This window comes from Phyllostomus discolor, chromosome 5, assembly GCF_004126475.2.
Source record: "Phyllostomus discolor isolate MPI-MPIP mPhyDis1 chromosome 5, mPhyDis1.pri.v3, whole genome shotgun sequence".
Lineage (NCBI taxonomy): Eukaryota > Metazoa > Chordata > Mammalia > Chiroptera > Phyllostomidae > Phyllostomus > Phyllostomus discolor.
This window is the reverse complement of record NC_040907.2, coordinates 11673696-11698333: the sequence shown is the minus strand read 5'-3', so window position 1 is coordinate 11698333 and position 24638 is coordinate 11673696. Positions and strand designations below refer to the sequence as shown.

At 46.3% G+C, this 24638-nt stretch overlaps 1 protein-coding gene across 1 annotated transcript in view; it reads right to left on the bottom strand.

The window, feature by feature from the left end:
- Window positions 1-21066, bottom strand: part of MICOS10 (mitochondrial contact site and cristae organizing system subunit 10) — a 31084-nt gene extending 10018 nt beyond the window's left edge. The window contains exon 1 of the mRNA XM_028512891.2: window positions 20909-21066. Coding sequence (XP_028368692.1) covers window positions 20909-20972 — 64 coding nt within the window. The 5' untranslated portion in view covers window positions 20973-21066. The remainder of the gene's footprint in view (window positions 1-20908) is intronic.
- Window positions 21067-24638: the final 3572 nt, after the last annotated feature.

The window sequence follows — 24638 nt, the reverse complement described above, 5'->3', positions numbered from 1 at the left end:
AGGTCTGCAGCGGCGGGTCTCCTGTCACATGTGACAGCCAAGTGTTTCTCGGGAATGCAGCACTACGTGTGGGTAATTTATGACTAGGTCCCTACTCTTCAGTCCCTTACAGAAACCAGCAGAAACCACAGATATTTGACTTAATCAGGACTGCTAACAAAACCCTGAAGATTACTTAGGATCCATGAGAAAGTCAACAAATCAAGGCAGGAAATATTTCCCTTGCACTGACTGGAGACAAGACGAACCCGATGGGCGGAGAGCCAACGAATGACCCCGCGCTGCCGGAAAGGGTGCTCTGCTGCCGGTCCCTTCCCTCCCAACACCTGCAGCACCTCCAGCCTCTCTCGCCAATGCCAGCAACTGGGTCCGCACCCTCGTGACAGCCAGTACAAGAATCAGGAATCTCCTGTGCCCTGTGTGCACCGCCATCATAGTTCCTATGCTGTTGCCTAGTCCTGCTTCAAATGAAAACTTCAGCAGAGGAACAAGCACAACACTTTCTTTTCCTTACACATCTACCGTCACACCTCGGTACTCATCGGCTTCAGAACTCATCAAACCCTGTTCTCGTCGCGTTCTGACAAGAAAATGGTGTTTTAGCACCATTTGCTCGGGACTCTTCGTGCTCACCTGGGATCAGTAGAGCTCGCTGAAACTTGGGTGAGTCACAACACCATCCTGCAAGAGAAAGTGTCTCACGGTCCAGTGCCCACTGGTGTCGGCACTTGTCACGAGTTCCGGAACAAATTAATGACGAGTGTCAAGGTACCATTGTATTAGCATTTATTAAGTAGAAGGCACCGAGCACAGATTCCTTTACTCTTGGAGCACACCGCTCCCGTTCATAGTGTTTATTCTTCAAAAAGTGGGAAGTGTCACACAGTGGCCATACTCCAGCTACAGGGTTATATGGGCTTGGGGGTAAGACAGGCTACACGTGACTGCGAATGCTGGTCAGGTCGCTTGGCAGTCGCGTGTCAGTCTCTGGGTAAAGCACCGGTTTCTTCATGTGGAAAACCAGAACACTATGTTACTGAGGCCCACCCCTCCCTGGTCGGGCGCAGTGAGGATCAAGAGCGTGCGTGTAGGAAGCTCGGAAGGACAGCACGTTGCGGAGTCACTGCCCTTGTCTTCTCCCACAAAAAGTCTCCCAGGAACAAGCCCAAACTTTAAATGAGTGCTGAGCACCGAGGGGCAAGCAAGAGCGCTGCGGTGAACCAAGGTCAGGGACAACTAAGACACCGCCTCGTCTTTGGGGAGCTCGTGACCAGGAAAGGGGAACAGGTCAGGTATCCATAAAAGCGAGCAAAAGCAGATCCTCAGTGCCCTGAGAGAGGGGCAGTGTTCTGCCGGGAAGATTTTTTTTTTAACCTTCAGGAAAGAGGTGGTGTTTGAGCTACCTTAAAGGACAGACTTTTTTTTTTATAAAAAAAGATTTTATTTATTTAATTTTAGAGAGAGGGGAAGGGAGGGAGAAAGAGAAGGAGAGAGATACATCAACTGGTTGCCTCTCACACACCCCCAACCGGGGATCTGGCCCACAACACAGGCATGTGCCCTGACTGGGAATCGAATCGGCGACCTTTTGTTTCGCAGGCTGGCACTCAGTCCACTGAGCCACACCAGCCAGGGCAAGGACAGACTTTTAACAGCCAGAGTTTTGGGGGAATGGGCATGCACTCCCCCAGTGGCAGAAAAGCAGGGCCTGTATAGGGAAACGGGATGGGAGGCGCGAGTGAGGCAGGACCGCAGTCCAACTAAAGCACGAGGCGTCCCGAAGAGCAGGAGATAAGGCTGGGAAGGGGTGGGACTCATTCTGCAGGCCCCAGAATCTGGGCCAAGGAGCCTCCACAGCACTTAATTCAGCAGGCAGGGGGCTTCCCTGAGGAGTTTTTTAACAGGCTAACAAGACTGAGGCTGTGCTTTAGGAAGATTCATCTGACGAAGGTGTGTAGGATTACTTGGAAAGCAAGAGACATTTTGCTGGCAGAATGTGCAGGACTTAACAACTGATTAAGTGTGTGTGTGTGTGTGTATCTGGGGTTTTGCAGGGTGCTGTGGGGAAGGCTGCAAAGAAAACGGTGAAAACTTCTACCTGGATAACTACAAAAACACTGGTGCTATTTATAAGTCACTAAGTAAGCTTTAATACCAAATTCTCTTAATAAGTCTAAAATATAACTTGATTTATAAAACGGCAACATGCACATTCTTTTCAGGAACACCACGCAACATTTAGTAAAGAGCATTCACTAAGCACTTATGCTTCGGGATAAAATCACCTCATTTTGATCCTCACAATAAACTTCTTTTATTAGCCCCATTTTATAGACAGAGAAACGAAGACACAGAAAGGTTAAGTAACTTGCCTCAGGTCACACACCTGGGATTTGAACCCAAGCGGTCCGACCCCAGAAGCCCAGTCCTTGGCTGCCACGCTGCATTCCTGCCAGGGCAGCCTCCTTACAGACATACAGATTACAATCAGACGATTACAATCATTGATTCTGACTTAGCAAAGAAAATTAAGTACACTCCCAAATTCATCCTGGCCCACACGATGTGCAGGCATTTCCTTACTTATACAAACTGAGTCCCGACCTCACGTGAGCCGGGCACTGTGCTGGGCCCTGGGGCGTAAGTTCCTGCACTCACTTTGCTCACTGTCTAGTGCTGGAGTGCAAGACACAGTGACAGGAGCAGGATGTACCGGAAGCAATGGGCAGAGCACCCGTACCATTAGAGAAGGGGGGCGGAGAGACAGTGTCAAGAGAAATGAGCTACAGGGAGCACAGACGATCTTTTCTGCCCATGCAACCAAAAAATGTTGCCTTACATACTTCGGTCCCTTCTCGACATCCGTCCCCCCACCTTTCCTGTATTCCAAGCTAGGCAGAAATGAAAGGGTCGGTGTTTAAGGGACCTCTGAACAGGACTTAGGAACTTCGGAGTAGGGGTGACGACACTTAATGATGATTCTGAAATAACAGATCCTTAGGTAAAGACAGACGCAGTCATGGACACAGTAAAAGAGAGATGGAAAAGGGCGTCGAATATTTTAAAAAGATACCAAGGGGTCTGCATTTAAGGTATAGTTGGTGCAAACGGTGAGTATCTCAAATCGGCATTGCAAAGGTGCTGGCGTGGCTCGCCTGAATTCTGGGGCTTCCTGAGAGCAAGCAGCCGCTTCTTTGCTACTCAGGTCTGGTTCTGACAAAGCGCCCAGGCTACGCGGGTGGACAGGACACAACACCCCGAGGCCTTCGCATGACAGCAGCACTCCACGGCCGGTTCTTAAAGGCGTCCTGTTCCACAAAGCCCCACAAGTAAACCGCTCCAATCACCAGATACTTTAAGAAACCAAAAACTTAGTTTTATAAACTCAGTGAAGAAAAGAAATCTCAAGTACAAGTTATGAACTGAAATAAAATGAATTTCAAGCTACACTGAAACAAGCAGAAAAATAAGTTGTAGTTTGTCAATGATCACAGTCGATCTTTCTGCGAAAACATAAGACTAACAGCATTTTTCTAATATCAAGACAGAACACGATGGGAGCAGCTACAGACTGTACTTTTGCTTCCACCCAAAGTGGGATACTCACGAGCCCACAAGCTCAGGGTTTGTCACATAGAGCCTACGCTGAGATGGTTAAAAAATAAAAATAAACATTCCTACAGCTAATGGATTTCGATGTAGTCATCTGAAACGAGCAGCTTTCTGAGGACAACCTTCCTAGTCAGAAGTGAATTATGTTGCTTTAAGTCAATTGCTTCAGTTAATCATTTAACTTCCATCAAACAGGAATTCTGAGTGGTTCATACGTGCAGGTTCTGACAAACAATCAGAAACATTTGTTCTAACTTGTAAACATTTGTCAAAGTTAAGTAAGTCTACAAATCCATCAACAATTATGTGAGAGCGTTACATTAATTATAAGTTATCCTACGCATCCTAATGCAGGTTTAGGTTGGATAAAAAAAACCTGAAGTAAAAGCACAGGATTCCAATTCCTCCCATGTACACTGTCAACGATTAATCAAATAGCTTTAAAACTCTACTAGAAGATACATCACTGAAGCAACTCGAAGAGTCTACGTGACCTTAAACAAGCCCCGTGGCCCACCGTGGTCTGCCCGTCCACCCGCCCCCTCCCCAGGACATGCCCCTGCCGCCTTCCTATTCAACTCCCTGTCACCCATTAACATTCACCCTTACTCTCACATCCGTATTTTTTCTGGTTTGCACTTAAGTTTATATCTTGTATTTCTGATTCCTGTCATGCTAAGGAGCATTTCAGATTCGCTTTCTCCACTTATTTTTAAAAATGACAAGCTAAGTTGCTGTTAACAGCTACCAATTCCAATAGACTTTCATTTTATAAGTAATACAGTTCTTTCCAGCTTCCTTTTTTACAAGCATTCTTTTATTTTAAAAAAAAACTTAAAATTATGACCTACATTTTTTAAAAAGTCATTCAAATTATCGTTTGTTCCTTTTTCCTTTCTTCATTCCCATCTTGTTTCCAGTTGCCGAAAGAGTGTGCACACACAGACGTGTGAATCCGTGACCCTGCGCTGTGTGCGCATAGTCTGAAAGGGCTGTGGCTGGGGAGTCACAGAGAGTAAGCAGCTCGGGACAGTTTCCAAACAGAAAGAAAGCCTTTCTTCCAGTACGTTCAACAGATAAAAACTACGCTTCTATTCGAGGAGCTCCAGGAACATCCAGGCCCCGCCTCCTGAACCTCATACTTGTGCCAGAGGGGACCCCCAGATTCTAGGGCTCCACAGAGCACATTCTGAAAACTGGTAATGAATGCACTCTCCTGTTTGTTACACATCGTATGACTCCAAACAGCCATCTCATGTGGGGACGGTCTCTGGCTGGAACAGAAACCAGCTCCGTTCAGGAGGAACCGTGTCTTACAGCAAGCTCCAAACTAGTTCCAGGTCAGTGGTGGGGAAGTGGAGGGAGGTGTGTCTGTGCCTAGTGGGCGGGACCCCAATGGCTGGTTAAATCTGGGAGGAGAAGGGTTGTTAGCTGGGAATGGAAGACAGCAGTCTCCTGGACGAATCTGCCCAATATCCAGAGAAAGACACAGGCTCCACACAAATCACCCTATCTGATGGGCCTAGAGAAAGGTCTCCGTCTCCCAGGTGTCAATTTTCTAATCTGTGAAATGAGAGAGCTGAAATAACTTAGTTGTTACCAGCCTCCCCAACCCCCAGAGAATAAAATTATTTTTCCAAATAAAATATGCATTACATAGAAAACAGAAAAATAAAACAGATCAAAGTGGAGCTGCTCTGTGGGGCGGGGTGGGGGGGCAAGGGGGTTGGAAGCCTGACGAGAAAGCACTGTCTCAGCCTCCCCCACTTTTCTCTCTGTACCTACTCCTACTCACTTTCCTCTCCGTACCTACTATCCCTACTCCTGGGATACTCTGGGAGACATTTAAAAACCAATGGACCAAATGAACCCCTAGGGTTTCTTCCGGTTCTAATCATCTATTGTTCTGTGAGTCTGTGAATTCATGGAGGTTATTAACATGGGGCCATCCAAGAAAAACAACAATGGGCCATCATCACATCCACCAACAGCAAGTAAATCCTTTCAACCTGTCAATCAATGAGAAACTTCATTAATGGAGACCAGCGTAATTTCAAAGTTGGACTTTCACTTTGAACTACTAACACGTTCAGTAACAAAACTAGACTTAACATACTCATTTAGAGCATTCACTGTCTTCAACTATAGGAACCAACTGAATTCAGTGGTAAACCATTTTCTGAAAAGAAACTGTTCTCATTTATTTATTTATTTATATTACAAAAGGCAGAGTTAAGGACCCTCCCCTCCAAGCATCATTATTATTCCCAAGGGATACTTTGGATTAAGTTTAGCAGTCCACTTATATAAATAGTATCATATCATGCGTGATGTTCTACAACTTGCTCTTCTCACTTTGTAATGATCAAGGACAGCCTTCTGTGACAGTACATCTTTTTAAAACATTTTATTGAAATACACACACAGAAAGCTGCACAATTCAGTATACCAGTCCATGAATTTTCAGACTGAACACAGCACAGCACCAGCAACCAGAGCAAGGCGCAGGAGCTGAGCGCCACCCCCAGAAGCCCGTCTGTGTTCCCTTCGTCAGAGCTCTCCACCCAAAGGTCACCACATTGCCACCAAAATAGCCACCTTGACTTCTAATAGCACAGAGTACTTCTGCCTGTTTTTAAACTTGTAGAAATGGAATCTCGCAGTGAGAACTTTAACCCAACAACGTTGTGAATGGCTGTATGTATCAGAAGTTCATTCATTATCATTGCTGTATAGTAGTCCACTACATCAATACACCACTATTTACTTATCCATTCTGTTGATGGGCATTTGGGTAGTTTCTAGTTGCTCCTGTTAAGAATAGTGTTCTGTTGTCCTGGCTGGCATAGCTCAGTGGATTGAGCGCGGGCTGCGAACCAAAGCATTGCAGGTTCAATTCCCAGTCACGGCACATGCCTGGGTTGCAGGCCATGACCCCTAGCAACTGCACATTGATGTTTCTCTCTCTCTCTTTCTCCCTCCCTTCCCTCTCTAAAAATAAATAAATAAAATCTTTAAAAAATAATGAAATCCAATAAAAATATCACTAATTTTTTTTAAAAAAAGAAGTGTTCTGTGAACACTCTAGGGTAAGTCACTTGGTGAAATAGATGCATGCCTGTCTCCCGGGTATGTGCGAACCCAGGCGTGGAACTGCCGTGTCACAGGGTGTACACACAGTCAGCTTTGGCAGATACTGCCAATTTTCCAAAGGGGTCACCCTGACTCATACATCCACCGGCTGAGCCTAAGGGTCCGGTTGCTTACATCTTCACCGGCACTGACTGTTTTTCATATCCTTTTCATACTTTATCCTTTTGGCTTTAAGTAACTGTTCGAGGCATAATTTATGTATAATAAAATGTACCCTTTTAGACGGTACAATTCAATGAGTTAGACAGGGGTGTACATACGTGTGAAACCAGCACCGCAACCCCCACCCGAAGTTCCCTCGTGCCCCTCAGCAGTCCATCCTTCCCTTCGCCCTTTGCCCCAGACCACCACTTGCCTCTTGTACTTCGTCATCACAGACTGCTTTTCACTTTCTGGAATCTTACGGGAATCATAAGGTATACCCAGGCATACATCGTTCACTGCATGTTGCTTTCCTGAGCTTCACAGGCGTGTGCTCTCACAAACTGAAGGCAAGACCCTCCGCCAGCAAAAGATTATGACCCGCTTTATGGCTGTGGCCCAGCACTGGACGCCCATCTCCAAGGCCTGCCTGTGCTCTGTGTCTGTTTGTTTGGAGGGTGTTTGGGTGCTGAACCCCAGGACAGACAGTACGTACTCTTCTGCGTCTAGCTTCTTTCACCCAACCTAATGACTCTGGATGTATGTGTGTTGTTGCGCGCATGAGCGATCTGTCCCTTTCTATTACCACGTGTTGTAAACTATGGCCAGTCCACGTTCTGCTTATCCATTTATCTGTGAGGACATCTGGGTTCCTCCCAGTGTGCAGGCATTAGGAACAAAGCTGCTATGAACATCATACTCCAGACCCCTTGTGGATGTGTTTTCATTTCTCCTGGGCTAGTCCCCAGGAGGAAAAAGACTAGATGTTCCGTTTAACTTTATGAAACCTACCGAGCAGTTTTACAAAGCGGCAGCACCATTCTACACTCCCATCAGCCGTGTGCGAGATGCCAGCTGCTCCGCACCCTCACGAACCTCAGTGCTGTCAGTCTTTTTAATTTAAACTATTTTAAAGGACGTGTAGGGGTATCTCATTACAATTTTAATTCTTTTGTTAAAAATTTTTTCAAACATTTTACCCATTGTCTTAAACGAGTTGTCTTATGATTAATGTTAAGATTTCCTAATTTATTCTGGAAACAACTCCTTTACCAGATACATGTATTGCGAATGTTTTCGCCCATTCGGTGGCTTGTCTTTCTGTGCTGTTTACTGTTTGTTTTCCCCCGTGACGAGCACTTGTGGGACCTACTGTGTTAGCAGCTTCGAATCACCCACACGGCAGTGCCCGCTGCAGTCACCACGCTGTACGGCACACCTCCAGGGCGCATGTGTCTCACCACCAGAAGTCTGTCTTCTGACCACTTTCACACTATTCCCCCACCCTCTTTCCTTTCCTTTTTAAGGCTGGATAATAGTTCACATTTTGTTTATCCCTTCACAGACTCAAAGCGTTTGAGATACACAGAGTGTTTGGAGAGCTGGCAAGATTCGGGCTGCTCACCCGGCTCTGTAACAGCGGGCTGGCTGTAACAGCGGCTGGGCGCAGTTGTCGGGGACAAGAATGAAGGGTCAGGCTTCCTGCTGATCCCAACTGAGCAGCCTGGTTCACTGTCTGCTTCCAAAACAATCTACTCACTTAGGCTAAAGAGACAATATGCACTTGAGTTTTTGTTTTTAAGTAAGAAGGAGGCAAAGCTATGATAGTTGCTAGTGTCGGTCCACAGTTGTTGGCATCAACTCAACACCCACGGGGCCCCTGACTGGGGGCGCAGTGGAGACCGGCTACGTAGTGGCAGAGCGGCTTAGAGGCTCAGCGTACAGCCAGGCTGAGGGGGGCGGCCAGGGCGGCCCCTCCAGCTAGACACCTTGGCTCTGCTCTGCTCCCCCACGGTCTGCTCCCCTCAGCTCCTGAGACACATCTTCAAGGGTTCGACTCAGCCAGGGAGAGAGACGCAGTCTTGGGTGGAAAGGGAAAGTGCGTCTTTTTGATTTTTTAATGGTGTCTTTCAAAGAGCAAAAATTGTATGTTTTGATCAAATCCAGTATGCCAATTTTTCTTTGTGAATTTTTGCATTTTTGTGCCCTAAGAAATCTTTGCTGAACTCAAGGTCACAAATACTTTTCTCCTGTTTTCATCTAGAGATTTTACAGTTTTAGCTTTTACATTTAGGTCTGTGATCCTTGCAAGTTAATTTTTTATGCGTGATAATGAGGTTCATTTTTCATTTTTTTCTCTACATGGATATACAGTAATTCTGACACAATCTGCTGAAAAGAGCCCTTTCCCCATTAACCGACTAGGCATCTCTGTCAAAAATAAACTGGCCACATATTTGTGGGTGCACGAGTGTTTCAGACACAGCTGGTCCCATTGATCCCTCCAGTACCAGAGTCTTATTTATTGCAGCTCTACAGTAAGTCTTGAAATCAGGCAATGTTATTCCTACAAGTTGGTTTTTCTTTTCAAAAACTGCTTTGGCTGCCCTGACCGGTGTGGCTCGGTTGACTGGGTGTCATCGGGCAAAGCAAAAGGTCACCGGTTTGATTACCGGTCCGGGCACGTGCCCAGGTTGCAGGTTCGGTCCGTAGATGGGGCGCGGGTGAAAGGCATCTCACCTCAATATTTCTCCCCCTTTCTTTCTCCCTCCCCTTTTCCCTTTCCCTAAAAATAAATAAATAAATAAATAAATAAATAAAATCTTTATGAATAAGCAAATAATTGCTGTGGCTATTTTGGATTGTTTAGTTTTTCATATAGATTTTAAAATAAGCTTCTCAATTTCTATAAATGTCATTGCACATTATTTTTCTTGCTGCAAAAACAAAGATAAACTTCCTCACTGAGTTGCTGGAAAAGTGAAAAGGGGTAGTATGTTAGTGTACCAAACACGATGGCAAATAACCAGCATTAAATTAATGTTCGCTTCGTCTCTCTTTCCCTCTCTTGGCCTTTAAGTAAATAGGATCCAGTCCAGCAATGCCCTAGCATTTCACTAGTGGGTCAATGGCCGTAGTAAAAATACTGCCACACCAAATGACTTTTATAAGTAAATATTTGTATTTTTACTTGGATTCAATACTAAAATGCACTTGCCAGAGAAAGCAATTCAGCATATTTACTAATAAACTATTTCAGCCCTCATTTTAGGAAAGCATAAAACCACAGCCAGACAAAAATTTAAATATGTTTTCCAGTTCCATATAGCGCCTAATTACATTATTCTATAATACTAACAGAAAAGTCTCCTCTAGCAAGATCGCAATGTTCCGTTATTCATGTATTGCTGCTGCCAATGGAAAAAGTATTTCTGCGCTTGTTTAGAAATTGCCTAGAAATACACACCCTGTTTAGAAATCCATGTAACAAAACATGTCTAGTAATTCAACAATTAACATGTACTAATTTGAAACCCAAACCCATAAACAAACAAAACCCTTTGAACTATTTTGGTTGAGCCTAATTGATATCACTCCCTGAAATGGAGAGGCATCGGTTTGCAAACACAGGCCACCAAAAGGCAATTTTTGGTGAACCACCAATACTTTGCGGTAACCCACATTTATCAGATGAACTGATACTTAAAGAAAAACAATAATTTGCTTTCTTTTTCCATGACTTTATTCAAGGCCTCTTTCAGTGTAGTATTTTTTAACGTTAAAATGGCCGGAAACAATTAACTACACTCAATTGATTAATGGATGAACACACAAAATCTGGTGGCTAATTCTAAGAAGGGCTAGCTGCTAAGTCATTTACTGTCCCACCTTTTTTTAATTCAAAATATGCTCATTGGGACGGTCCCCCACTCCTCCTGATTTGGGTGCTTTTAGTGCCGCCTCCTTCTGAAGGAGCATCCTCTGTCAGCCTGGCTGCGCCTCCTGCAGGCGGCCGAGGGCAGAGGCGCAGCCAGCACACAAGGCCACCGTCCGTGCAGGGCTACAGACACCGGTGACTGTGCAGCATCCTGGGCGTCTCACATCCGCGAAGCAGGAACTGGGGCTCTGCACCAGGTGCTTCTCATGCTTCCTCCTCTCCTCTGGAGAGGGACGAAAGAGAGCCTTAATGAGAGGGATGTTGTCATGCAGAGGTCATCACCACCGGGAAGGCCTGTCCTACTTTCTTACCAAGGAAGGAACAAGGCCAACCCCCTTTTTTGTGTGAAGATGAACATATAGCAAAGCGATAACTTTCATCCTGTTGACTGAGCTGCGTATAACCAATGACCTATCTCAAGACAAACCAGAAGTTAATAAACCACAGAATGTTACTTGGGTTCCCTCCTGCCTCTCTTATTGGTCAACTCCAACACCATTCTCGATTTACACAGGCCAGGCACCACTCTGCTCCTCCCACTCGTGGGCCTGCCTTTCAAGCGCCGTAAGTACCACCACTGTGCTGTCACCATCACTTCAGCGTCCACTCCACTCCTGCCCTTGCCTGCTTTCTGGTTCCCTCTAAGCTGACCGTCTTTGGCACGATCTTGCAGCAATATGCTAACCCACCTCTCTGTCTTCACTCTGACCCTTTCCAATTCATTCTCCTCATGCTAATTCAGTGATTTTTCTGAAATCGGAATTCAGCCACGTCACTCTTCAACTTAACATTTAATGGTTTTTCTCAGTGCTACATAAAGAGTGGTCATACAACCCAGCAAGTCCACTCCTATTACATGTCCAAGAGAAATGAAAACGTATGTCCACACAAAAACTCGCACACTGGATGACAGCAGCATAATTCCTAGCAGCCAGGAAGTGTGAACAACGGAAATCCATCAGCTGACAAATGGATAAACGGAATGCGGGATTCCATACCACAGACCAGTACTTGGTAACAGATGCCAATACCACCCGAAGTGATCTACAGGTCCCTATCAGAATCCCATGACATATTTTTTGCAGAAATCGAAAAACCCATTCAAATATCAAGGGACCCTCAAGAGCCAAAATAATCTTAGAAAATAAGAGCAAGCCTGGAAGGCTCACCCCTCCTGATTTCAAAATTAGCTACAAAGCTACAGTAACCAAAACAGTGCGGCTCTGGCATAAAGACACGTAGACCAATGGAACAGAGAGCCCAGAAACAGCCCTTGCATACGATCAAATGATTTTTGACAAGGGTGCCAAGGCCATTCAATGAAGAAAGAACAGTCTTTTTAAATAAATGGTGCTAGGAAAACTGGATATCCATATGCAAAAGAATGCAGTTGGATCCTCCCTTACCTGACACCAAATACAAAAACTAACTCATTATGGCTCAAAGATCTAAATATAAAATCTAAAACTATAAAACTCTTAACTAAAACATAGGGCAAAAGCTTTGTTGCATTGGGTTTGGCAATGACTTCATGGACACAACACTGTAAAATAATAGGAAAAATATATATATACACATACACGTACATATATAGGTCCTCCGTCCCCAGTTCCTGGCACAGAGCTCCTAAATCCCTTGGAATTTCCTGGGCAACAGGAGCATCTTTCATTCTAATGAAGTGACTCTTGGTGAGCTCCTGGATGGCCTCAGATGGGGTTGGTCACCGCAAAGACCAAGCCAAGCTTGGAATTTTCAGCCTCCCCTGCCCCTCCCCACTCTCCAAAAAGAGGACAGGAGCTAGGAATTAATTAAGGACTGATCGTACCTCTGTGCTGAAGCATCCATAAAAATCCCAAAAGTATGGGGTTCTGAGAGCTTCCAGGCTGGCGAGCACAGCCATGACCTGAAAGGTGGCGCATCCGGACTCCATAGAAACAAGAGCTCCTGCTTTTGGGGCCTCTTCAGGATCTTACCCTACGTATCTATCTCTTCGTGCGGCTGTTCCTCATGTTCTTTAACATCCTTGGCAATAAACTGGTGCTCTACTAAGTACACTCCTTTCTTCAGTTTTATGAGCCATTCTAGCAAATGATCAAACCCTAGGAGGGGGTTGTGGGAGCCTCTGATTCACACAGCCAGCCAGCCAGTCAGAAGCTGGGGTAACAATCTGCACTTGTGATGACACCCGAGTGGGGCCAGACAGTGGGAAAGAGCCCTTAGCATGGGGCGCGGGCGGTGGGGGCGGGGTCTGTGCTAACTCCAGTCGGCGTCAGAACTGAACTGAATTACAGGACAGCTAGCTGGTGTCAGAGAATCGCCTAGAGTGGAAAACTCCCACATCTGATGTCAGAAGTCCTGGGAGTGTGTGAGTAAAAGAGAAACATGGAGGTTTTTCCTGCTCAGAGACCAAAGGCACAAGCAACAAAGAAAAAACAGACAAACTGGACTCCATGAAAATTTAAAAATTTTGTCCATCAAAAGACAATATCATAACACAACGAAGCCCACAGGCAACAAGTGGGTGGGTGTGGGCAACACTGGTGCAATGTCGGCTGGCTGTCCATTTCAACATTACTTAACAACAACGAGGGCGCGGGGGCAAGGATGTATGTTTGAAATGAGGTAAATGGATGATGAACTGTTCCATGAAATTTAAAAATCAATTAGTCTGTCAATGCATCAGCCTATCAATGTAGGCATCAGTTTAGGGGGAAAAAATGTAATTCTCTCTTCTCTCTCTTTTTTACACACATACAAACCTCACAAGAGTCCACTGTCCCCCAGAGGAGGTCTGATCACCAGGCACAGGACCCCACCCATGTCTGCCTTCCAGGTGCAAGTGCCGGGCAGTCAGGACGGCACCACGTGGCCCCCAGATGTGGCTGTCAGCAGCCACCGGACCAGCTACACAAGCAGCCATGGCCACGCCACCACTACCACCTCCCTGTGCACGAACTTATCCTCAACCACTAGATCAATAAAGTCTCCTGCAGCCCAAGAAAAAAAGATACTATCGACAGAGTAAAAAGGCATCTCACATAGTGGAAAAAATATTTGCAAACCATCTAGTAAGAGATTAATATCCAGAATATACACAGAACGAGTGCCTAAAACACAACAAGATATTGAAAAGACATTTCTCCAAGGAAGATAAACAAATGGCCAATGCACACATGAAAAGATGCTCGACACCCTTCATCATGAGGGAAATGCAAATCAAAACTACAATGAGATGCTACCTTATACCCACTACGATGGCTACTATCAAGAAAAGAGAGAGAGAGGGAGGGAGGAAGGGAGGGAAAAGAGGAAGGAAGGAAGGAAGGAAGGAAGGAAGGAAGGGAGGGAGGGAAGTGTTGGTAAGGAGGTGAAGAAATTGAGACTCTTGTGCACTATTGGTGGGAATATAAAATGGTACAGCTGCCATGGAAAACAATATGGCAGATCCTCAAAATATCAAAAATAGAATATATGATCCAAGAATTCCACTTCTGGGTATGCACCCATGTTCATAACACCATTACTCACAATAGCTAAAATGTGGAAGCAACCCAAGTGTCCATCGACAAAGCGAACACATGCACACACACACAAATATTATTCAGCCTTAAAAAGGAATGGAATTCTGACATACGCTACAACATGAATGAAACTTGAAGGCATAATGCAGAGTGAAATGAGCTAGTCTGAAAAGGACAAATACTGCACGGTTCTGCTCACGTGAGGTCCCTAGAACAGTCAACATCACGGAGACAGAAAGCGGAGTGGTGGCTGCCCGGGGCTGGGGGGAGGCGGGAGCGGGGAGTCATTATCACATGGGGACAGAGCTTCGGCTTTAAGAGAAGAAAAGGAGTTACGGAGATGGGTGACAGTAACGGCTGCGCAGCATTATGGATGTGTTTGATACCGCTTATTGTGCACTTAAAAATGGTTACGGTGATCAATTATATTATGTATATTTTATCACAATACAAAAATTGGAAAAACACTGGGAGAATATAGGCCTGAATGATATAATGCATGTAAAACATAACATGCTTAGCACAGTGTCTGGGGCATGGCAAGTGCTTAATAGATGGCAGCCATTACCATCATCCCCCGCAGGAGTCCGTCTCTTCCTCTGGGACGCAGCCTGGACGGTTTCTGGGGCCTGGAACGCAGTCCTCCACCTGGCCCACCTACTAAACGCCTACACAGGGTCCCAAGGTGAAACTCCAACGTCACCGCCTCCTTTTCACACTCCTCAGAGAGATAAGCCCCTCAAGGGGAGGGCCAGTGCCCATTCATCTGTGCAACCCCCGGACCCCAGGCTTGTCACAATCCCTGGTATTGTGTTGGGAAGAATATACATTAACAATTATATGTATGTAATTGTTACACACACACACAGAGTGTTTTGGTCTGTCCAGAAAGTATCCAGCCACACACTATTTAAAAATAGAGACATTTACTGAAGCAGATACAAGACACAAGAAACATTGTACACAGGGCACATTGTACTCAGTCCCCTTCAAAGTTATGACCTTGAGGAAATCTGGTTCATTGGTCGCAGTTTGAATCAAGTCCTTAGCAACTACTACTGAGTAGCATTCCTTCTGCTCTGGTAACAGAAGCCATGGGATGAACTTTTCCACAATACGTTTCTTGCCAAGACCCTACATCAAAATCTCAGACACAGTAGATTCTGGAATTCCCAGATTAGTTTCTAGTTCTTGCATTGTGGGTCACCAATCTTTGTTACTGCAGCCCATTCATGTTCGACATTCTCAGGGGTTCTGCTCGTTGCAGGCCTTCCAGAACGTGGATCACTTTCAACAGATTCTCAACCATCTTTGAAGCGTATGTGCCACACTTTTATTTGCGCTGCACCCACTGCATCATCCCCGAAAGCCTTCTGAGTCATCCTTGATGCAGAGTCATTGCTGTACTCGCTCAGTCATTTTGAATGTGATGGCCACACAGTGCACATGCTCAGTCAACAGTGTCTACCGCCCCCACTGACTAGTACAGTGAAGTCGTCACTGTTCACACATGCACATTCCAGTCCAGTGTCCCTGGCTGCCAGGTCACATCAATGTTGTGCAAACCATTCTCATTACATTAACAATGACTGGACATTTTCCCAGACAGACTCTGTGTGTGTGTGTGTGTGTGTGTGTGGTGAGGCTTCCACACTACTCACAACAGCCAAGATCAGAGCAAATGTGTTTTAACTTATGATCACTAATGCAGCTAACATTTCTCAAGAACAGCTAATGCCCTAATTGCTCTACAGAGATTATTTCATTTCCTTACTTACAACAACCCTCTGAGGCAGGTACTACTATTTTATAGACAAGAGGAAAAGGCACAGAGAGGTGCTTATTGGAAGTGCATTTATTTCTAGTGGGGAAAAATGGACAAAAGAAAAGCAAAGGCACATGAATGCTACCATGGCCCACCGAATGGAATACATTCTAGGGGCTGCTTACAAATGCCCGCGGCTTGCAGTCGTCCTTGTCACTAAGAAAATGAAAAACACCGTAGTGCTTACTATACCAGTCTTGCAAAAACAGCCCTTTTCAGAAAAGCATCAACAGCCTTGGCCCACCCCTCCCCCAACCATTTCAGATTTCCTGGCCAATGAGTGGACTAGGAACACTAGATATCCCCTATCCTCGTCTCACAGTGGGAGTGAAATGCAGGGAAGAGGGACACCACCAATTTCACAGCTTTTCAAGTCACACTGGGGATTCCCAGGACCTCCGCATGAGCCCAGGAAGTGCTGGAATCAGGTTTTCCGCAAAGTCTCCGAAAATCTGCAGCCCTGAGGCCCTGGCCTTTGTCACACACACACACACTACCTCAGTCATGAGATCGGGGCCTCCGGTGCTGGCCTTCAGCACTCAGGAGGGAGTCGAAACAGGACCCCGAGGCAGTGGCCGTGCTTCCATGACCCACATGTGCGGGGCTTAGAGATGCTCAAGCCACAGGGAGGCGCCTCCACAGGCCTCGTGTCTACGGCTTTCTCATCTGGAATGACTTCCCCTGGAGACGGAACATGCAGAACCTCCCATCCAGTCTACACTGGCAGGAGCCTATGCCTCCTGCTCTCAGTAACAAGAACGTGTGATGTATGCGGGTGCGTACAAGACGAATTACTCAGCGCTACAAGGAAAATAAACAGCACAGGCCTTGAAGTGAGTGCAGAAAGAAAACCAGAGCATCCAATAAATCTGATAACAAACTTAAAAATAAATCCATAAAGTTATCAAAAGCCATTAATGACGCATTCACATAAAACTAACGGAACATGTCATTCGTGAAATGTAATATTTTTCATCCCTTTTTCATTTCCTGCAGTAAGGCGCTGGCACTAGCATTTAAAGCATCACTCTCTACTTGTTTGAAAATAAAAGTGCTTTCTGGTTCATGTTTCCCGGTTGACTACTTCCAAACATTTCTAACACTTCTTTAACATTAAGAGCTACTGACAGTAATTTACATCCCCAGGTGAAATAAAAAGCTGATAAAAGTCCCAAAAGCATAAGGACACATGATCAAACATGTGAATTAAGCAAGTGACCAAAGGGTCGCCGGTTCGATTCCCAGTCAGGGCACATGCCTGGGTCGTAGGCCAGGTCCCCAGTACGGGGCACATGAGAGGCAACCACACATTAATGTTTCTCTCCTTCTCTTTCTTCCTCCCTTCCCCTCTCTCTAAAAATAAATAAAATCTTAAAAAAAAAAAAAAGGAAACACTGCCTAAGGTACGTGTTTACAAGGGCTATCTAACGCATCTGTGCAACACCTAGGCCAAACATGAACAATTAAAATAGTCCCCCCCACCGCCGCCCCCACCAAGCAAACCAGTAGGGCAAAACCAAAAAGGCTTTAGCCAAACAGAGACATGCTCGCAAAGGGAGCTGTCCACTCACCATGGCTGCCCTTCGGTCTCCGTCAGGGCAGACAGTGTAAAAGTATCAATAGGTAACTGACACGTGCCCTGGCCCCTTCTTCCCTGCCTGACTCTTTTAAACACCCCCGTCTTCTGACAGGTTGCCATTCCGAGTCCACTTCTATCCCGAAGAACGAGAAAAGCACGCCTCCAAAGAAGTTTAAAGAGTTCTCACTGCCTGTAAGAGCAGGAGCTAGCACACTAGCCACAGAGAAGAGCCCCCCCCCCCCCCCCCCCCCCCCCCGTCTCAAGGACCACTCAGGCTAAATAAAAGCCTCCCAAAGTCCGACTCCATGCCTCGTCCCTCTTACGCCCCGTGTCTAAGACCATCACTAAAGGGACAACCGCCTCAAAATCTGAACTCAGCTCTCCACTTTTAACTTCTCCGTTACCGCTCTCAAATTCAACAATGTAAGCTTTAGAAAAGCAACCAAAATCATGACCTTGTTTTCTCCCTATTGTCTCTCTCTCCTGCTAAATGTAACCAGTTACTAAGTCTTATGTGTTACTTGGTGTAAGTGAGGTACACATACCCCACTCCTGTTTTACTTCCAAATTCTGATCAATGATGTTACCACTTACCCAAGTTCTAACCTTGCAGTCATTTTTTAAAATATATTTTTTTAATTTTTAGAGAGAGAGGAAGGGAGAGAGACAGACAGCGAGAGACAGCAACGTGGACTTGTTGTTCCACCCACCTATGCATTCATTGGTTGCCTCTTGTATGTGCTCTGACTGGGGCATTGAACCCGCGACTCTGGTGCACTGGGTCAGCGCTCTAACCAACTGAGCTGCCCGGCCAGGGCCAGGAGTCATCTTTATAAGGAATGAAGACGAGGTAAAGTTAACCAATTGGAGAGAAAATAAGAAAAAATATCAGTTATCGAGTTCCTACTCCATCCTTGTCACTGTGCTGGTCTAAGAAGTGGGTTACACAATTTTCATTTTATAAATGGGGGAAAAGTTTGGAGTTTCTCAAATATTTCTTTCCAGCCTGGCAGTTCAGACTTCCATTGCTTCACACTTACCGTACTGCTTGCCTCCTCTACTCCAAACCTGCTCTGTATAAAACACTGCCAGAACAATATGAAAATCCCATTCTATCACATTGACTCCCTGTGGAGGGCAGCGACATGCCTTCTGCTTCTCTATTTGCCCACGGCTGGCCCAGAGCTCAGCAAATATTTGTCGTTTAAAACCGTCCCATGGTTCCCCACCAGCCTACGTGCAATGAGCCCTGGAAGCATCAAGTAATGGCTTTAATCTAAAACAGGGGCCTTGAATCCACAGAATGCATGTAAAAAAGCCTTAAAGTCAAAGTGGAGCCTCTCCAAGACATGCCACAGTCCTGACTTCACCCAAACTTCCTTCCCTGAGGAACAGGGGTGCCGAGATGACAATGCCTGGGTTCTAACCCATCTCCTCCGCTTGCGGCCGCTTCACCTTTCCGGGCTTCAATCTCCTCCACCACGTAAGTTCCGCTAGGCCTCTGCTCAAGTTCCCCCGCCCTCCCAGACCATCCACGTCCAAGTCCTTCTCCAAAGGTCAGCTAACGGGCCCATTCCCCGTGCAAACTCTGACTGGATGACCTTAGCCCATCACTCCACTCACGTGATTTATAATAGTGCCACTGTAAAAAGAGTCGGAATCATTCATTTTAATTTTTATCTGTAGTCGTACATCACCGCGCCTCATCTGTTTTACCTGTGTATGCCACACCCCCAACCACTGTCGCACTCACAAATGCTGGCACTACACACTGCCTCACGCGATGGTCACTAGCTACACAATTCTACGACCAGCAATCACCACCTCCATTTACTACACGCTCAGTGCCAGGCACTCCGCTAAGAATCTTACATATTTTTCTGACCTTCACTCTTCATAATCCTTTTAGGTAAATCTGTCTCTTTGTCCCCATTTAATCGACTTTACTCAAAGCAACACAACTACTGAGCGTGGGGGTGACGCGTAAGAGTGGATGATTCAAACTCAGCTCTATCTACTGCTCATTCTTAACTACTACATCATACTGGGTAGTAATTACTTTGGTCACTTCATATCTAGGTGCTAAATCTTCTCTCCAAAATGTGAGCTGTTAAGAATAACAAAAATTGTGTATTTCTTCAGTCACTTCCAAAATAATCCATTCTTAGTAAATGAGTCCTACTCAAGCCTTTACATAAAACTAACTCATTTCATCTTCACAACAAGTCTGTGAGATAGTAATCATTTTTGTTGCCCATTTACAAATGAGGAAACAGGCATGGAGAAGTTAAATAACTTGCCCCAAATCACACCGCTGATCAATAGTGAATTCAAGGGTGAAGCGGTATTGAATGCCTGAGATACGTTACTTCATTTATCCACTCTTAACAACTTTTATTAAGCAGTCTTCCAGGGGTTGGGGATACAGCAGTGAATAAACCAAAAACATCCCTGCTGTCATGGAGCTTACAATCTCATTTCTTTTCCTAGACTGTCATTCAAGGACAATCCTCTTAAGTACTCTTTAAGATTTCCACCCCAAAATATCAAATTTGTATAATAAAAAATGAGTGTGGAAGAAAGAGCATGGGACCTGAAGCCAGAAAGCCTGGGATAAATACCCACTTTTGCCATTTATTAGTCCCCGGGCAGAGCCCTTCACCCGACTCTCAATTTCGTGACCCGCATGGGGCAATGAATGAAGTTGCGCACCCAGCACAGTGTCGGGCACTTGCGTTGGCTCCATACAGGAGTTCCCTCTTGGTACTGCGTGTCGTCCCCGAGCACATGTGAAAAGGCTCCAGTTACACTAAGGCCTACAAAGTGACCAATGTCTTACTTTCCAGGGCAATCCTCATTCCAGCTCCCCATCACCGAGTCTCCGGTTTCAGGCCCGGATAAATCAGGTTACAGCTCGGGAATGACAGCAACTCACGTCAGGGTCTGGCGGTGTTATAAAATGCTCCCGATGACCTTCTTCAGAAGGCGCTTCGGTTTCAGCTGGGCTGGGCTGTGGCCTGCGGACCAGGCTCCACTCCCCGCGCCGGAGATGTGGCCGCAGGGAGAATTTCGAGCCGCTGGCACGCGGTTGTGCCACCTGCCAACCCAATCCCCCCACCTCCTCGGGGCCGCAACTCCACTCCTCCCACTCGGCGCGGCCCGGGCTCCTCCGGCCCGCGTCCCCCACCGCCCGAGTGACCTCCAGCCCGGGCTCGGCACCTGGCCCTGGCCTAAGGGACAGGAACAGGCCGGGCGGCCTGACCTCTCGCGGAGCTTTCCTTCCGCCCGCCGGGTCAGCGGAGCCCCGAGCTGGCTCATCGGCTCCGGACCGGGGCTGCCAGGGGCGAGGAGCCTCTTACCTATCTTGACGACCGTGTCCGCCAAGCACCGGTCCCACTTCCTACCGAGCTCTGAATCCGACATGTTTCTCGCCCTAAACTACAGCTTTCCTGACGACCTGGCCCCGCGCGCCGACTCCAGGCAAGACTCGCGAGAGCTGGCCGCGGTTCCCAGGCCCAGAAGACCGGCGCCGGCCGCCAGATATCGCGAGATGATCTGCCTGCTTCCGTCCGTCACAGTTATAGGAGTCGGTCGTCAAGGTGACGGGTTGCCGAGCGGCCCGAGGTGACCCTGACCTTGGAGCCGCGCCTACCTGAGGATTTCCAGGCTCTCAGGTTTCCTAGGTGGCATCCAGAGCCCCGTCTGGAAGGCCCTTCCTCCGCACCAACTCCCGACGTTGACTCTGGAATTTCCCAAGGCAAGTGAGGGCACAGCGCTTGATTTATTCATTCATTTTCGTCCTCACCCTCGCTTTTTCTACTCCCTCATTCACTCGTTTATTGCAGTGAAACTCCCACCTGCGCCCCCTACACAGAAACTGCTCTGGCTAAAGGTCCCCTATTGCCTATCACGTGGAGGCTTTTTGGACCTCTCTGTACAGCCCTGGACACGACTGCTCCCTGCTTCCTGACCCTCCTTGTCTCTGCCTTCTCTTCGCTCGTTTGGACTCCCAGTACACCAGCCTCTCCTAGTCCTCCTCTGGCTCCTCTTTAGGGGTTCTTCCAGGGCAGCTTTTTCTCTGCCAGATGCTGAAAGAGGGTTTCACGGGGTGCCTTTCATCGATACTCCTTTCACGCTGCACCCTGTCTCTGAATACTTGCACAACTGCCACATTCTACACACCAAATACCTACCCCCATGCTTTGCATTCTTAATTCAGCCTCCCTGCTCATGTCATTGATTTTGGCCTTCCTTCCTCCATCCTATCAATAAATACCAATTTGACTGTACTATTCCTTTGACTGGAAGCTGTCCATGACTGTCATTTATCTGCTACAAGTAGCCACGCTTCAATTCAACAAGTTCATTCCAGGAAGGCCTGTGTTGAGAGACCTTAGAGCCCCCCTTCACCATCTCATTGTCACAGGAGCTTGCCTACCCCTACAATTCGCTCCATTTATTGAAACATCTCTTTATAGAAGTTTGTATTGCCAGGAAAAGTATTATGGAAGCTCATTAAGAGCCTTGAGGTGCCCCCTTTCCACCTGCACACTCCCAGTTCAGAGCACAATGCCCTGGGCAGTAAGATTGTCTATGAGAGGTTTGTTGAACTGAATCAAATTCATTCACCTGTGTATGTGTTCATCTAACCGTCCTTGGCAACTCGAGCAGCAGACCTGCTGTACCAGTCCTTGCTCTGATAGAGCCCGTGCTTTCATGGAAGGCTTCTTCCGTGACCACCCTTCTAGCTCTCATCTGAGCTGTAATACATATCAATTGTATTGTAACTGTGTGTCTCCTGGAGGTGGCTGTGAGCTCCTTGAGAACGGAGGCTGTGTCATTCCTGTATCCTCCATGGGACGCAGCCACCAGCTTGCAGTGACCGCGGAAGGCAGCGGATGGCTCATTGAAACACGAGAAAAACATACACAGACACAACCAGGTCCTGTGGGGAAATAGGGATGTAACGGCCACTCTCTCTAGTAAAGAGCGCCTTGGCCACCCTCCCTAGGGGAGAATGCCTCATTCTCCTGCCCGAGCAGGCTTTTATTGGGTTCGTTTACACAGGAATTCAGGTAAAGCTCATTATTCATTGCCGGGAAGTAAGGATCAAACAATAGATAACAAAGAACTCTGAGGGCCTATTTTGAGTACCGGTCAGATAGCTAAAGAGCTGTAAAACTTTGAGGAACAAACTTACTTCTTGCTTGGACCCTTATCAATTAATTGAAAACATTCTAAACAAAGCAGGTTTCACAGGATTTTACATGTTCTTTCTTAGGCCTGATCACCTGGGGAACCTGCCCTTTCCAGCACAGGGCTGCACCACCCTCTGTCATTGTTTCAGGCTTAGGTAGAGCAAAGGAAGTAAGTCAGCCAAGAGATTAGGAGATTTCTCGCAGACAATGAGGACTCAGGCTATGTCAAAGCCGAGGGTCGAGGGTCCATCACCCCTTTTTGCTGTAGCCCCCAAAGTCCTTCCTTGGGGGACTCCCACATGATCATGCCTGTCCTAGGTCATTCCCCTCCTTTGGGGAATCTTACCCGTCATTGGCTAACTGACCAAGCATTGGGGGCCAGGCAGGGTGAAGTAAAAGGAGCAGAAGCAGCACCCCTGCCAGGGAGATAAGCTTTTGTCTCCTTGGTGGCTTATGGTCCAAGGTCATTCCCTCAGCCTAGGCTTGGCAGAACCCACAGCTTCTGATACCAGGCAGGGCCGTTTCCAACACCCATGAGTACCAGAAAGCCTGGCTTATATTGGATTTTCAATAAACCCTTTTTGAATGGATGTAAGAATGAATGGGCCCTGATCAGTGTGGCTCAGTTGTTTGGGCATTGACCCGCAAAGCTAAAGGTCACAGGCAAGATTCCCAGTCAGGGCACATCCCTGGGCTGTGGGTTTGGTCCCCAGTCAAGGTTCGTACAAAAAGCAAAAATGATTGATGTTTCTCTCTCACATCGGTGTTTCTCACCTTCTTTTTCTCCCTCCCTTCCCCTCTCTCTAAAAATAAATAAAATCTCAAAAAAAAGAATAAATGTCTATATGAATAAATTATTGATTGACTGAGGAAGAGAAAAAAGTCTTTGTTCTGGAAGAACTTTATAGGGTAGCATTTATGTTGAAATAGAACAGGAATATTAACTTCACGAAATACCTATGATGTGTCTGCAAGTAGCACCAGGCATCTCACATCATTTCATTCATCCTCACAGCAGGTTGAAATTAGCATATTCTCACAGATGTGGAAACTGAGTATAAGAAAAATTGATGTGGAAGATGCATTGTGTAGATTTGGAAACTGACAGAGGCATTTTTATTGGATTCAAGAGAGCTGTAAAAGTTTGTGGAAGGCAGAGAGCAATTACAAAAGCAATCAGAGGCAGATGGTAAAGTATGAATTCTGGAGCCAGGCTGTCTGGGTTCAGATCCCAGCCTTGCCATTTCCTAGCTTTTTATCTATCATTCTTTTCCCACGTTCCTTTCCCAATATGATGTTTTGTTCCCTGCTGTATCCCCAAGCCCCAGAACGTTATCTGACAACATAGTATTTGCTTGATAAATATATGTTTGTTGCATGAATAAAATAAATTCAATCTCTGGAGTTTTTGACAGTTCCTGGAGAGCAAAGACTGATACGAGTGAGAAAAATGTTTTTTAAAAAAAACCAGCAGTGCACACATTATAAATTTTGTTACATTCAAAATGTTTAAGAATAGATTTCTCAGTGCTGGAGAAGGGAGTTACAAACATAAAAAGGGGGAAGGCCTGAAAGGACTCTTTGCTGTTCGACTGGAATTCGAAGTGTCAGTGTGAACTCATGGCATTTGGTATAATAGAGATAGATACAAAAAAATGTGCGTGCGCATGTGCGTGTGTGCTCCCTGTGCCTGTTTGCCCAGGGGCCCTACCAACAATGGCACACCCGCAGCAATGTGCAAGCCCGGATCTTGGCTTCTAAATACCGTCCTCTACTAAAAGAATCCAGGGCTCCTCGGGAAAACACTGAGACTCCAGGGCGGTACCAGAGAAAATGTGAGATGACTCTGGAATGGAACAGCTTCTCGTGTCACAAAGTAAGGAAGTATCTA